The 15,703-nt window shown below is 41.9% G+C and overlaps 1 protein-coding gene across 13 annotated transcripts in view; it reads right to left on the bottom strand.

Annotated features, from left to right (window-relative positions):
* Nucleotides 1-898: 898 nt before the first annotated feature.
* TCF7L2 (transcription factor 7 like 2) overlaps nt 899-15,703 on the bottom strand; it is a 173,528-nt gene continuing 158,723 nt past the window's right edge. For 5 of the 13 annotated variants that reach the window (XM_069020034.1, XM_069020033.1, XM_069020036.1 and 2 more), the window contains 5 exons: nt 14,953-15,060; nt 10,147-10,195; nt 9,544-9,594; nt 8,300-8,372; nt 899-2,729 (listed from right to left, as the gene is read on the bottom strand). In XM_069020034.1, coding sequence (XP_068876135.1) covers nt 2,297-2,729; nt 8,300-8,372; nt 9,544-9,594; nt 10,147-10,195; nt 14,953-15,060 — 714 coding nt within the window. In that variant the 3' untranslated portion in view covers nt 899-2,296. Of the gene's footprint in view, nt 2,730-7,629; nt 7,703-8,299; nt 8,373-9,543; nt 9,595-10,146; nt 10,196-14,952; nt 15,061-15,703 lie in introns of all 13 variants that reach the window. The other 8 variants (XM_069020039.1, XM_069020041.1, XM_069020038.1 and 5 more) reach the window with 5 other exon arrangements.

The raw sequence follows: 15,703 nt of genomic DNA, 5'->3' as shown, positions 1-15,703 counted from the left end.
TTTACTAATTAAGGCTATCTGGGCTCTCCTATGTGAACTTTATAGTGCACCGGCCCTATGTTTTGAGACCACCAGGTTGAACAGAAATATATTAAAATTGAAGGTATCACCAGCTCTGGTCACCTGTGCCCCAGTCAGGCTCAATTCACATGGAAGAACATTGCCTTAGCTCACATGCTGTCTTCTGCCAAATCATGTGCCATTTGCTTTGAATAAAAAGGATTTTTAACCACTGCTACTCACGCAAAAGTGCGCTGAGCAGGGAGAGGGCCAGTGCAAGTGCATTCCATGGGAACCCAAAGGAAACGGGATTTCTCACAACTAGAGCTGGCTGCAATTTGCCACAATTTTCACACATTTTCTTTTGAGGAATTTTTCCAGTTGGCCTGAAAATCTTTCCAGCCAGACAAAATTCAGTCAACGCATAAATGAGTTGACAAGTCATTCTCTGCACATACTAAGTTGCTTTTATTAATCCAGAACTGCATGCTACAGATACTGTACAGCATGAACATTTATTCATTACAAAAAATGGCTTCCAAACCATTAAAAATGAAAATCGGAATAAGAGCATAAAACGGAACAGTAACATCACAACTGTTAGGAAACATTCAAAGTATTCACAAAAAATGTTATAGTTAGCATCTTAATAAACCAGAGAAAAATCTGAGACAGTTTTACAATCGCTTCATGTCAACTACAATGGCACTGAATGAACAGATGAACAATTTTTCAGCTTTATACAGCGTTTTTTGCAACATCAACATGCCTAGGTTTTTTTTTTTTGTTTTAAGTTTGCTACCTACCTGTATGTAGTAAGTGTACATAAAAGTGGCAGTCTGATTTTCCTTTTATGAATAATCTAATATACAGAATTTGGCCCTTAAGGGTTTATACCTCTTCATTTTAAATGCTTTCCGGACAATCTGCTACCAAACACGTCTGTTATAGGTGACATTAAAACTACATACATATCTACCTATGTAACATCACAGCAAAACATGATGAACAAAAAAATTACAGCATTAAAAAAAATAATAAAGTTGTCGGGAGAAAGTTAAAAGTCACTGAGAATTTTGGCACATAAAAATTTTGCACACAGCCTACAGTCCTAATGTCGCAGGGGATTCAGCTGCAGTTCTGAACGGGAGACACTTGGACCTTGCTATTTTTCAAACAGCATTGCTAAAAATTCCCTTGCTAAATTTTCAAGTCTTTTCGTGTGTAATGGCTTTTAAAGCAATTTTATTCTTTACACTATTGATCCTTGAAAAAAATGCACCTGCGAATGTCCGTTTGGTGGCAACCGTATTTCATATAGCAAAAAAAAAAAAAAAAAAAAAAAAAAAATCATGAAAAGAAATCAAAAACAAAATCCCGGAAAAAATATATATATACACATTTATATATAAACTTAAAAACCTTGTACAAATGAGTTGTTATATATAAGATGCTTACACTAAAGGAAAAAAAAAAACCCTTTATACAATGTTTCAAGGAAAAAAAAAGAAGAAAAAAACATTTAAAAAGGGACAACATACAGATACAACAAGCAATTTCTAAAGCAATAAATACTACTGGTCCAATAGCGTTGTGATACTTTTAATTGTTGAGTAGCGTCCCCTCCCCCAAAAGAACAACACCATGGAACAAGGTATATTAACACATTTTTTTAACCCTTTGTTTCTGTACATTTAAACAATAACAAGTAACATCACAATAAAGGTTGTTTCACACAAGGAAGAAAAAAAAAAAGAAGTAGTAGCGGCACCGCATTCGTTGTGCCCTTAAAGATTTAAAAACCAGATGTAAAATGATTGGTTCGCAAGCTCGTATTTAATACAAATAATAAAGAACCAATGCCTCCGGCAAGGGCTGCTTCAAAATTGCTTCTTTTTTTTTTTTAATTTTTAAAATCAGTCTTTAAAACTAAGCTATTGGAACTACATAACAATTATGTATATATATATATTTTTTAAACGCTACAAAGACTTTAAACAGCTGTTGATAAAAATTTTGGCAGAATCATGAGGCTTTTCTCATCTACATATTTAAAAAGGAGAAATTGAAATAAGAATGGGTCAAATATTGACCAATGAACTCGATAAAACATCAACTAATGTAGCCACATGGCACAAATTAAAAATGAAACCGAGAAACGACGACAAACAGCAGACGACAACAAGGAGGAGAAGAAAAAAAAAAAATAAAGAAAAGGAAAAAAAAACCAAAACCCCAAATGCCAACAGAATTCAATCCCCCCGAAAGGAAACCGAAAGGGCTAACGAGGCTAAAGCTATTCTAAGGACTTCGTTACAAGGGAGAGCGGCTGGGGCTGTGTCCCCGCCAGCGAGCTGTGGGAATGCAAGGAGGACGTCGAGGGCTGTGCGAGGGATGCGGCGGCGGCGGCCGGCGGGAGGGCGGCCGGCGGGTGGTCCAGGGCCCCGTTGGGGCAGCTGGCGGCGGGCAGGGCGCCGGGCTTGCTCGCAGCGCTCTCAGCGAGCACGAGCGAGGATGGCGGCGGCATCATCACCAGGTGCGCCAGCGGGTCGGGCTTCAATGAGAGCGAGAGGGGTTGCGTTTGTTCAGTCTGTGGTTTCGAGTCTCTGGAGGGGGAGGCGAGCATGGCAGGGGAGGACGGAGGAGAGTCTAGTAAGCTTCCATCTGAAGAGGGTGGGCTGACGCAGCTGCCTTCACCTTGTATGTAGCGAACGCACTTTTTTTTTCTCCTAGAAACAGGGAGAGAGTTATCTGTGAATAAAGGGCAGAGACGCTGATGGAGACAGTCATCTACAGCAAAGAGCCGTCAATCAGCTACTCTGGGCTCTGCACGGGTGGCACCCTGGCCCCACGTGCCATCCTGGGGGTCTGGCTGGGTGTCCTCAGCACCGAGCCCACTCGGGAACCTCCCCTCAGCTAACAGATTTGGAAAGGATTCACCAATTAATTGTCTCTTCATCCCCCTCCTCTTCAGGCCGCCTCCTTTCCTTATTTTAATAATCAGAAAACCAGATAAATGGGGTTTGAAGCCCACTGTTCTAATCTACAAACTTTCCTCCACGGGGAAAAAAAAAAAGTAATTTAATCCTCCTAAAATAAAAACCCTGTATAGCTGATGGCATCTCAAGATGTCCCATAATGCTGTCCAACTCAACGGAGCTATCGCTACACCTGTGTCACCTGTAGTCTCTCACGATGCCCTGCCCTTGGGAGGCAAGAACAGCTGCAAACTACTGCTCATTGCTTTCTCCTCTGTTAAGAACCACACCAAATCCAGAAATGTCAGTCAGACAGGAGGGATATATAACAGAGAGAACGAGAGAGAGGGGAAATAAAAACAAAACGAACAAACAAAGCAAACAGAAGAAAAAAAACAGGAAAAGAACAGGAAAAACAGAGTATGATCCAAAATAACAAGAATAACTGGTTGTGTGGCCTGCAGGTTGTGGCTTTAAATCGACTCAGTTTTACTTTTTGTTTTAGGGGATAGTGGTAGATTTGGGAAGCTGCTTGTCTGCATTTTGGGGAATTTTCCTCTGAGAGGCCATCCATGTAACTCCAGAGTGGGATCCAATTTCAGTAGGTGAAGAGCACGACGACAGGTACAAAGGTGAGGAGCAACACTGATCTTATTTCACATCAGGGAATATGAGAGTCTTGCAAGAGCTGCTCATCTTCAAGTAAATAAGTGACCCGACAGAGATCTTTTCTCCTCCCTCTGTCCACTGGATAATGTAAAGGAGCAATGAAAACAGATGACAGTTTCACACCATCTCTCTTGCCAAGCAGTAGGACAGAAATAATGAGGCAAACAACCACAGCATCTGGCAGAACGATGTTCAGTGGCCACCTTTACCCTAAGCATGCTGGCTCTCCAGCTCTCCTATTCACAAGCACACTTCCCATGGGAAGTGCTGAAGTGCTGTCACACAGCCCAAGGCATAGGACGAAGTCTGTCTAGAGCAGCTCTGCCACAAGAACTTTGGATGCTCAGCTAAGCTGAACAAAGCCACCCACACGAAGGAGGAGGTTGCTTTCCCTCTCCAGTGGATACGTCACCCCAACTCAGCAACTCCATCAGAGGGAGCGCCCGAGCATGGCACAGCAGCTGAGTGTCATGGGGGACATTCCCCACTCCAGTAGGTGTCCCAGTTCCCCTGCTGGTCACCAGTGTTCTCCCTCTGTATCGCAACTGCGTTTGGCTGGGTTAAACCAAGCTCTGCCCTCCAGGCAACAGGGACAGATGCTTCTCATCTGCAGAGGAGATCAAACCGGCTTGATCCTGGAGTTAAAACTACTGTATCCCATAGCCAGGAAAGGAACAACAATCCCAGCACCCCATCTTTCACCAGCTTCAGTGAGGGACCAGTGCTGTGACATCCCTTTCTCCAGAGACTCAGGTCTGCTCTCAGATTCTGCTCCATGTGCCATGTGGCAAGGTAAGGGGTTAGGGCTATTAGAGTTTTAACCACGTTAGCCTGCAGATCAATACATGCTAAAAACTAAAGACAACCATGCAACTTAAATGTTAAAAAGAAAGAAAGAAAGATAGAAGACAGCAAGTGAAGGCTGTAAACCATGCTTTATTAGAGCAACGTTAAAAGACAGAAAAAAAAAATTAATTTGGTGGGCTCCAAACAGACCTTGTTAATTCTTCTACCATCAACAAACAACACTGGGGGTCTCTGTCTCTCAGCTAAGGACAGTTCTGCTGCTCTTTCTCCCCTCTCCTCTCTCACCACTTCCAAGTTCAGCTGTGCAGCACTACTAGGGCCACAGCTCCTGTTTGGACCTTCTGTACAGCTCCAGTGGCAAAGCAGGACAGTTAAGCTTCACAAAGCTCACCTATATTACTTGTGTGGAAAGATGAATTCTTACAATTTGGAGACTGCAGGACTCTCCCTCCCCAAATTACAATTACTTGCAAGCAGAGCCCCAAGCTCTGCCTGCCTCATTGATGGGGGTCCAGAAGTCATTCAGCTGGACTGCTCTGAACCTACAGGACAGTGAATTAACTGGAGGCAGTTTGAATTTAGTATGCCAGCATTTCAAACTTTTAAAATAATATTATTTAAGTTCTGTGGCCTGAAAGAAAGAGCTCCACGGCAAAGCAACCTTAAACCAGGTCTACCTGATTTTCTGACACTGCAGAGTTAACAACCTTTTTAAAACCAAACCCATTGCTCTGCTACCTGAAGTAATTTTCCTTTGACTAGGATTAAGGGAGCACATTGCTTCCTCTGCTAAACTCTTTAATAGTGTGGCCACTTTTATTCTGAAAAGTTGTTTACTTAAATCACGATGGCTCAAGGGGGAGACATTTCCACAGTCTGTACCAATCACACCAGGTGTTACTGTGGTCATGCACCTGTCAGGGTTAGGTGGGACAAAAAGCCCAGAGGGCAATGCCCCAAACCATGCAAGCCTAATTTTACCAGATGCAAAGACCATTAGGCAGCTCTGGTGAAGGGGAATAAGTAAAAATCTAAGGAACTACTTGTGCCTCGGTTTTGCTCTCCTAAAGGCTGGAACAAAAATACTACATATCCCCCCTCAGAAGCACTAAGGATTATTTGCTTGTGCATTGCTCTGAAAAGTGTTAACTTGCTACACCAACAGACCTGACTCCATTTGTGCTGCCCCTGAAACTAGCCCTGGGACAGCACCAGGAAACCTGTAATGCTGCAATTGCCATGAGTGAAAGCCACAGAAGATGGCAAGGGTTTATTCAGTTGCTGTGGGCAAAGATGTCTGAGTTTTCACTACAGGGCACATCTTTAGCACCTACATAAGGTGTGCTACAAAATACTACCGTGCTAGTAAATGCAGTGTTATAATGGTTAGGACCAGAACTAGGAGAGAAATGCTCTAATACCTAGTGGTAAAATGCCTCCATGCATTAGAAAACAAAGCAAAACAAGAAACCAAACCAAAACAAAAAGAAAAGCAGCTGACTCTAAATCAGTAAGTCTAAAACTCTCAGCTATACCACTGAAGTTGTCCCTGATGCACTGAAAAGAATTCTGACCAAAATCTGGTGGAAGTTAAGAGGGGGTTTATGCTTCACATGTAACCTAAGCACTGTACAGACCAAATAAAAAGCTTCCCTGATGATAAAATGCAGTTTTAAAAGTATCTTGCTTACTTAAGCAGCCAGGAAAAGATAAAGCAACACAAACATGATGTGCCCCCAGTTCTGGTACTTGGCATGCAGAGCCTGACATGCTTCACATACTCTATCTCTAGACTACACAAATATCTGCTGATAGTGCTCAGCAAACTAACCACAGAACAGAGCCTAACTAAACACAGCACTGGAGTCCTTCACTAGCATGAGGCTCGAGCCTCCTGACACAGAGAAGTAGCTACTCAGCTCTTCTGGACTGAACCCTTCCCCTTTAAGCACTAAGAAATGCTGCTTTGCCAGCCTGCTGAACACATGGCCTGGTACTGATACCTAAACCCCAACACCCCGTACCTACCATGCCTCAAATGGGACAATACACAACCTGCAGAAGGCATTTTTGGTGCCTCCTCTGGTACAGTGACACACACCACCACCCTCAAACCGTGTTTTCCTCGACACTAAGTACAGACAAGACTGCGTGCATACACAAAATACGATGGACGTCTGAGCTACATTCTAAATGAGATGGAGCACATGGGACTGGCATGAGTAAGAGGGGAAAATGTGGGAGAGGAATCACTACACACAGAGTGTGGTTTGGGTTGAAATACCTACCATCATAATATTCCAAATTCAAAGACTGCTTGTATCAGAATAAAGAAACAACAAATTTAACCAAATGCGATCATATAAGGAAAAAGGAATGAGAAAAGAACTACTCGGTATCCCTCCACCAAGAAAGAAGTACGTACTGAGTTATACATGGAATTAAACTCCAGTAGAACATGGGCTGCCGGAATTTGGGCTCTCTGATGTCTTTCATCTCCTTTTAATGCTGGAAACTGTGCTACTAAAGTTGTAATTAGTTTTGTCTAGAGCTCAGACGTTTACAGCTCACTTGTTGGGATAAAATTTAATAAAAAGTGTATTTTTGAAATGAAAAAAAAAAGACTTCAGATCATTTAAAAAAATTATATCTACATAAACCTTACTGAGGCATAGAAGCCAACAGGTAGCTATTTAATTTTTCAGATAATACCAAAAGAATGAATACAATATAAGCTGTAAACACTGGCTTTTACATCTCTAATCATAAGAAAAACACTAGTGCTGCAGATCCCAGAACCTTTTTAAAAAGCCTTTGCAGGCAGGGGACATAGACCCAAATGAAAGACAAAATATAAATGTCCAGCTAAACATTAATTTTGCTGACAATCTGGAAAAAAAGAACCAAAAAAAAGCCAAAAATTTGCCAGCTTTAAGGACTTTGAGTTTTCTTGTTCCCAGTTCTACCACCAGGGAGAGGTTATTGGTAAAGAAAGAGAGAAAATGGCATTAAATTAGCAAGAAATTCCAAAGATCAAAGATTATTAGCATTTGATGCTGTGGGAGAGAGAAAGGTGGGGAGTGGGGAAAAAAGATTAAAAAAATAAAATCACACAAATGCACTAAGAGGACAGATTGCTTTTATTTCCCCAAAGGCCTAATGGGTAGTTTTATACCTGCATGGTTTGCACCATAAACTCTGTCGGTCAAGCCCGAACAATGCCCGACACTTCTTTGGAGTATTTGCATCTGTTAGCATAAGGTAAACACAAAAAATACAACACAATGGTGGATAGAGCTCATTTGGTCTGCGTCATCTTAGCTACAGCTACGTTCAGCTTTCAATCACCTCCGTTTTATTTGGTAATCTCCCCTCGTACCAAGGGCAGGAAGGAAAACAGGACTTTCACAATGAGCCAAAGGAAAACCAAGAAAACATCTCCGACACAGCCATGAGCCTGTGTGGTGTCGGTACCGCACTCAGGGCCGCGCTATCAAGGGCTTTGGGAGCAACTTTCCTTGGGTGGAGGCTTGGCAGGCAGGAGCGTGGTTGAGCCACGGATCAGATGGGCTTAAGGTTGATGCTGTTTTACAGTGGGTTTTTGGCTAGCAGCAGCAAAGAGGAAGGCAAAAAAAAACCAAAACAAACCAACCAACCAACAAAGAAAAAAAAAAATAAGCAAAACCCTTTTGGAGAGACGATAACTGATGGCAGTGTCCCACTCCCTTGTGTCTTCTAGATCACAACACAGAGCTACAAAGCAACAAGGCAGGAAAAAAAAGGGGAAAGTACCAAATAAACCAGCTGCAAATCAGCCATAGCGAGTCTGGGAAAACTATACACACCTGCAGGGGCCGCACCAGTTATTCTGTTGATCAAGGCCAAAGCGCGCTCGGCATTTCTTAGGAGCGCTCAGGTCTGAATGAGTTCAAGAAAAGCGAGCAGAAAAGGGAGAGAGGAAAAAAAGAAAAGGGGAGAGGGGGGAGTGAGAGAGAGAGAGAGAGAGAGAAAAGGAGAGAAAAGGGGAGAAAAAAGAGAAAGGTAAAAATAAGGAAAAAATAAAAATAAAAAAGGGAATAAAAATCAATGTCCTCGTTATTAATTGCAAATATTGACTTTTGATTTAAAAGTTTAAAAAAAAGTGATAATTACATTTTTATTCAACTCTTGAGATTAGCTGTTGCAATTAAAGCTGCAGTATCCCTTTATAAAGGACTGTTTCTTTCCCTTTTAAGAGAGCAGGTAGAGGAAAGTCATTGTGGTTGGTCTAGCAGGATATTTCAGGCAAGATTGATTTGGGCTGGATTTTTTATTCTCTTTTTTTTTTTTTTTAAAGGGGGGAAAAAAGGAAGAAAAGAAGCTGAGTATGGAAGTTAGATCCTGAACATGCTTTTTTCTTCAACTCAGATACAAAAAAAGAGAAAAAAAAAAGAAAGAAAAAAAAAAAAGGAAATTATATCTCCTGGGATAATGCAGCTTTTGGAATAACATTCAATTTACTTGTTTTCATTAATTTGTATTTAAAAGAATGGATAAGAATAAGCAGATTGCGGAATGAGTATGTTAGTATCAGCCAGAAAATAAAATGTAAAGCATGGCAAGGTGCTGAGTTAGTACAGCTAGTGAATTGCAATGAATAGGCTTGAGCAGAAAGGAAAAAAAAAAAAAGATCCAAAACTAAAATAATACTAAAAAAATGCATATGCATGCTAATGTGAGAAGACTTAGTGGGAGCCATGAAAAATGCCATTAGATTAAGGAGGTTCATTACTGACTTGCTTCCATTCTTTATCAGTCTCTTTAAAGAAATACTGCATATTCAATTTGCACAGTTAGTACAACTCTTGCGTTATTTTTACTGTATTACTGTTTTAATAGCAATTGTTACAAAAACAAAAAAACAAAATTAAAAAATACTATCAAACATAATAGATATAAAGATATATAGATAATAAATACTATCAAAACGTGTGGATGGTATTTTTTTCTTAATGTCATAAGTGTTTAATGTTAAAATCTATAATGGCAGGAAAAAAAATTAAAAAGCAGTTTATAAACTATTTTAAATGACTCAAAATGACATTAGCACCTGTAATCGGAGGAAGTGAAAGGCAAGGATTTAGGAAACATTCGCTGTGTTCTGAAAAAAAAGAACAAATTATACAAAGGCTTCAAAAAAACTAAGTTAGGGCTTCTTCAAGATCGACTATGAGATTGCCTATGCAGTATTTCTAATTTCCTATATAGAATGGCAAACCTCCTTAATTTAAAATGGGTGCGATTTACCACTGTAAGGCATGCATCAGGACATCCAGGGACAGCCCAAATTAACACCACACGCACACAGCCACGCACACACGCACACGGATGCGCGGAGGAAGCGGACAACTGGATAAACGATGGCACAGGCATTACAGCTACGGCTCTGCGGTTACAGGCTCGGCAACTACCACGGACAAACTCAGCTAATGCCACACGAGGAGGCTCTGACATGCAATGGCTGGGTTACTAGTTTTAGAAGGGCGGTAACGTGTGAATAATTGGAGTGCATTTAAAAAAAAAAGCTGTCTAGCATAGGGACCGGCTCCCCTGAGGCCAGGAGACCTGTGCCCACCTCCCCCGTACCTACAAGGGTCACACCGGGATTGCCACACTTCCACTAAGCAAGAGGTTTAGACTTATTTTTACTTACCATTGGTCTCTCCTGGCTGCTTATCCCTTTTCCTCTTCTTCTTCTTTCCCTGCAGAAAACATACACAAACAAGAAGGATTAAAACAAAACCCCAAACAAGTGTCCTTGCAAAAGGGCACCGAGCAATGAGGCTGGAGTAGGAAGCTCCCAAGGAGGGACACCAAAGTGTGACACTGGCTCACCCTCGGTGCAGGGAAGTTTGGGGGGCCCCAAGGAGATGCTGCACCCTGGGATTGACTCTGCCTGCCTTCTCTGTGACTTTTCAGACAGCCTCACTGCAGCCCCATACTGCTAACACCAACCAAGGCCACAGGCAGCTGGGGCAGGGGCAGAAGGACTTGCAAGATGCTACTTTTGAGCCAAGATCATCATGAAGCCAAAAACATTTGACATGTGTATGCTCCTGCATGCAGAATTTTCAAGAATCATTTGTGGTCATGTATTGGTGGGGCAGGGAAGGGAAGGAGAGGGAGTTTAGAGTGGGGAGAGTGAGGTCAGACTGAGCCCCTGGAGTTCCTCAGCACCAAAACCCAAGCATTCAAGCAGACAAGGAAGCCATAGTAACGAGCAAATCTTAACCTGCAGTTTTATAGCTCCACTGGCAACTTAAAAATCAATGCCAAGACAAGAAAAAAAAATCCAAACATAGTCAAGACCCTTCCCACATTTTGCTCGATCATAAGGAAGAAACCAGTAATATTTTGTCAAACTCTATCCCTTTCCCAAACACTGTACCACAAGATGATGAAATTTGTTACAGTTTTTGACTGGAGGGAGAAAAGCTCTTTCTGTTTCCCTCCAACAGTGTGGCAGAGGACAACTGGGAGCCCAACTTCTGTGGAAACACAGTAATTATTTTCCAATAGAAAAAATGTAAAGTAATAAGCATAGCTCAAGAGAGAAAAGCCATTTTTCCAAGAAAATTTTTCTAACACTGAGGTACAGAGCTTACAGAGCAGTACAACAAGCCCAGTGTACGCAACAGAGTAATTTCATTTTCACAGTTCCCCAGATGCTAAAAGCAACAACTTTTGAGCCAGCAATGTCAGCCATGAACAGCATAAGAGATCCTGGCTTTTGAAGACATGGTAGTAAGAGCAGCTGGTGAGAAGACGGAGCAGCAGTCCCTCAAGGGGCAACAAACGTATCTTGGAAGAAGGAATCTCACAGCACTTTTGAAGGGCTGGACATGTCTGGGAAAGCCAAGAGGTTCTCCCACAGAGTGGGCATCTTTCTCAGTAGGTGGATCCCAGATACATGGTTAATATGGGCTTCAGAATGGCACATCCACATTCGGGATGCTCCCTATGATGGGTTTCCTGGAAGGTACTAGTAAAAAATTCCCCCAAAATGAATGTAGGATATTGATTCATCATTGTCCTGTTTTTTCTCCACAAAGCTGGCCTTGTGGTATGGGGCTTCTGTACTCATCCCCCCTTACTTGCTCAGGGTTGTAAACTGCCATCCTGTTGTCCAGGCTGTTTCAGGATTATGAGATCCTTCTGGAGATGGAAAAAGCTGTGTGCACTGTCCATCTCAAAGGAATGTTAAACAACATGCACATAATCCTGTAGCCTGGATGCTGATGACAAATCATCTCTGACACTTCTGAGGTAATTTTTTGGGATATGGAAATTGTCAGTTGCTAGAGCAGCCATCAGTCTAACATGACAGGCAGACAAGCATTTCTCCTAAAGCTCCTTGAGAACAGAAGAGAGAAAACCATAGTATCTTGAAATCCACGTATCACATAAAGATGCAAGAGGCTCAGACTGCTCCATCTATATTGATCTAGATTGACAGTAACTCTGTGAAAATCAGTGAATTTTTTCCAGCTTTCGACAATGTAACCAAAACCAGACAACTGCCTCAAGATCACAAGCCTGACTTTTATTTAATCTCAAGGAGGCCACTCGTGTAATTAACAGGCTGCATCTGTGGCAAATTTGCTTAATTTTTGCAGTGTATTTGGGAATTCAAGGACTATTTCAGTTTGAGACCTTATAACTTCTTCACTCGAGGGTCAGCCAGAACAAAAGTCAGGAGTCACCTGCCTTTCACAAGCTTTTCAAACCAGGTATTAAAGTACTGTAACGCCTTTAGGGAGCAATCTGTTAAAAACAGCAGATTTACAGGAATGTCAGCCAGGGACCAGGAATTTCTAGTTCTTTTTCAACACAAGTTTTTTAAACTGTTCCTAACAAAGAAATGGACAGAGGTCCCATCAACTTCTTTATGCCCTTTTCAAAGGAAATAGAGAGAAGAATCATTTGGTTTGCTTGTTCCATTTCTGTGCTACAAGAGGATATTTGACTATGTAAGTAAATTAATATATGGACTTAAGGAAAGAACCATCGCAGCAGTTTTTCAAGTGCTCTGCAGGAGACACCACTTTGTCTCTGCCTTGGATTGTCCTTCCAAGACATGAGCAGTTTGTAATATTTTCTGTCATCATATTATACAAATTTTTATGCTGCAAGTAAATATGGATGTAAACACCTGCTACCCATTTTGGCAGCTCCTTCTCCACAGCCAAACCAACATGGGTTTTGATAGGACTGCAGAGTTCTTTGGTACTAATTTTCTAGACAACCAGTGGGTGAGGTGACTGGACCCTTACACACTTCTGAGTCCAGCACTCAGCACTGCTAAACATCTTATATTAGATCTCAGGAAGAGCCAACGTGCCTTGTGACACCAACAAGCCATGAGGCTGAAAGCTGCATTTCCTGAATGCACTGCTCCTGTCCCTGAAGACCTGGGCTATAGCTGGCCTTATCCTTGAGCCTGATGTGAGGTGCTTAACAATTTAACCACTTCAAGCAGCCCAAAGTCACTCCCCTGCTAGATGTGTGAAAGGCTCAAGACCCTACAAACGGCTGAGGGAGGAGGGGCACTCAGGAGAGCTGTGAATGGACCAGGAGAGGAGACATAAATAAATCCTGCAGATGATGCAAAGGTACCATGCTCTCCTCAGGCAGGAAGGTTCCCCCTGAAGGTCACTTGGGGGTACAGCATCAAGCCGCTGGGAAAGCACCGGCTTTCTCATCCTGTCCTTTTTAGCTTGAGAAGAAAGGGTTTCTCAGTGTTCACACAGTGAGGACAAAAGTAAAAGGTCCTAAACACTGAGGCTTTGTACATGCCCATCTGTCGGTGGCACAGTCACTGCACAGAATGAGCATTCCCGAAACCTCAGTCAAGCCTGCACTCCCTTTTGAACACCCAAGACGATGATACTGCACAGTGCTGAGGAACTACCTCGAGTCTATGGTCTGACAGTCTCAGGCCAGACTGTGCTGAAAAGGGAAGGAAAACATGCTAAGCAGGAGCTGTGCCTCATCAGGCTTAAAAAGGTCTCCTCTGAGGAGCACTGAATCAAGAATATTCTGAACTGGAAGGACAATCGAGCATGCACAGCTATACCTGCAATGACCACGGAGGGAGAACTGAGCCCAGTGGAAAGAAAAGATGATCAAGAAAACAGAAGGATTTGAAAAAATGTCCTTAAGTACATATTGTCAAATAAGTGAGCATGTGTATTCTCCACCACTGACACAGCAGAAGAGTGTAGAGAGCTGCTGCTGCTGCTCTGGCTTCACTGCAGGCTCTGAACTGGCTTCTTCACACCCACACATGTAAAAGTGCAGAGGCAAGTATTGTCATATATGGCAAAATAGGATATATATGGTAAAACAGGCAGTGATGATGATGGGGATTGAAGAGACAGAGTTCAACAAAGCCATAATGTGTAACTCTACACAAAACTGACATCAATCTTAGAGCTGGTGGTCCCCAAACCTGCCGGGAAGTCTGACTAGAAGGCAGGGAGCACAGTTTATTACAGAGTGAGAGACCTTGAAAGTTTTAGGTGATTTTTATTTAACTTTTAAAAAAAATCAAGATGCTGCTAGAATCCTATTAAAAAGGGTTTAGAGCTCTCACCAATCCACAAATCTGTCAAGAATTTATGGGCTTAGGCTTGCAAATACTTATTACCATCTGCACCGCTTACCCTTCATGGAAGGAGCTATACAGTACTAGGGGTTATAAAGCTGCCCTTATGCTTTTTAACAGACAAAAACATCTACCACGTCTAGCTCAAAAACAGGCTTTCTGGAAAATGGAGGGAGGAATCAATTTTAAAAACAATCCATGAATTGATCACAAATTCCAATATGCTTTTTAAAAAATGAGGAGGGTAGGGGGGAACAAAAGGTAATATGGGCATGAAAAAGAAAACATAAACAAAATATACAACTGTAGAGTGTGGAATAATTCATTTAACCCCAGTTGAGAGTAAGACTTTCAAACACAATGTTTTTGGTTTTGCTAGTCCTTCTCTGAAGCTAGGATAAGTCATTCTTCCACTTTCCACTATACTCTCACACAGATAAGCACAAGACACTTATTATTTGTCTCCTTTGGTGGAAAGGAGAGGAGCCATACTAGGGGGATTTTAAATTTTGTTTTAAAAAATGAAATTCAAAATGACCAGCAAGCCAAACAGCATTTCCAGATGCTGGTAAAAGTGAAGGGAAGACTTTTCTCACAGAGCTCTACTGTTATCTCCCCAATTCTAACCCCTTACTAGTCCCAGCCAGGAAACCTCTTCCAAGTGGAGGGCTGGGAATTACCCCCAGTAGTTTTGGTATCGCCAAGGCAAGCACCCGTTCTCGTTACCAGATTGGGGTCCTGGGGTTTTCCACGTAGTGCTTGTGTGCAATGTGTGGTCGTAGTTCAGCAGGTCACACAGACATTTCTACAAGCTCTACTGCTAAAAAAGTTTCCACCTACATAGGAACCTACATAGTTATCCCGTGCAGACCAGCCCGGGTACAGCTGCATGTGAAGCTGTCGCTCCTTTCTTGCTAGTTCATAGTATTTCGCTTGTTCTTCTCTGGATAACGCGTGCCACTGGGGTGAAGAAAAGACAAAAAGACAAAATAAAAAGCACTAGTGGTTGGGTTTTTTTAAAGCATGCTAACAGCAAAGTGTATTACTTATATATATAAATACAGTTAAAATAGATTTTCATAAAAAAGAGATAAAAACAGATGATCTGACATGTGGACATTCGTATTTTATTTACAACTCCAGATTATAACTGCAGTGAAATCAACTGAACCACAACTAATCATTTACATGCAGTCAACCCCTTTGTCTCCTGTTGAGAGAGGAGAATTAAGATATCTAAACAAAAACAGGCAGCAGGAGAGATGGTCCAGAAGCTGAACCACTTGTCCTGAGCCAGAACTCAGTTACAGCTTTGGAGGTGGTCTCCCCCACTGGCACTCCCTCCCCTCTTTTCTAGCTCTCACAGGTGCAGATACTGGTACTGTACTCAAATGTTTTTAATTTCCCATTTACTTTTCTGCCTATCTTACGCCAAAATAAAAATCTAAGATTTTTTCATCAACTGGTCGTGGAAATAACACTGAAATGACACTGCTATTAATTAACTCCTCCTCTCCCCACATGAATGAGCCTGCTGGCAAGAAGTGCCTGTGAAAACTAAAAATCAAACCAAGGCCTTTGGTTTAGTAATTTCCCTATCCAT

This window comes from Aphelocoma coerulescens, chromosome 6, assembly GCF_041296385.1.
Source record: "Aphelocoma coerulescens isolate FSJ_1873_10779 chromosome 6, UR_Acoe_1.0, whole genome shotgun sequence".
In the NCBI taxonomy this organism is placed as follows: domain Eukaryota; kingdom Metazoa; phylum Chordata; class Aves; order Passeriformes; family Corvidae; genus Aphelocoma; species Aphelocoma coerulescens.
This window is presented reverse-complemented; position numbering and strand designations above follow the sequence as displayed.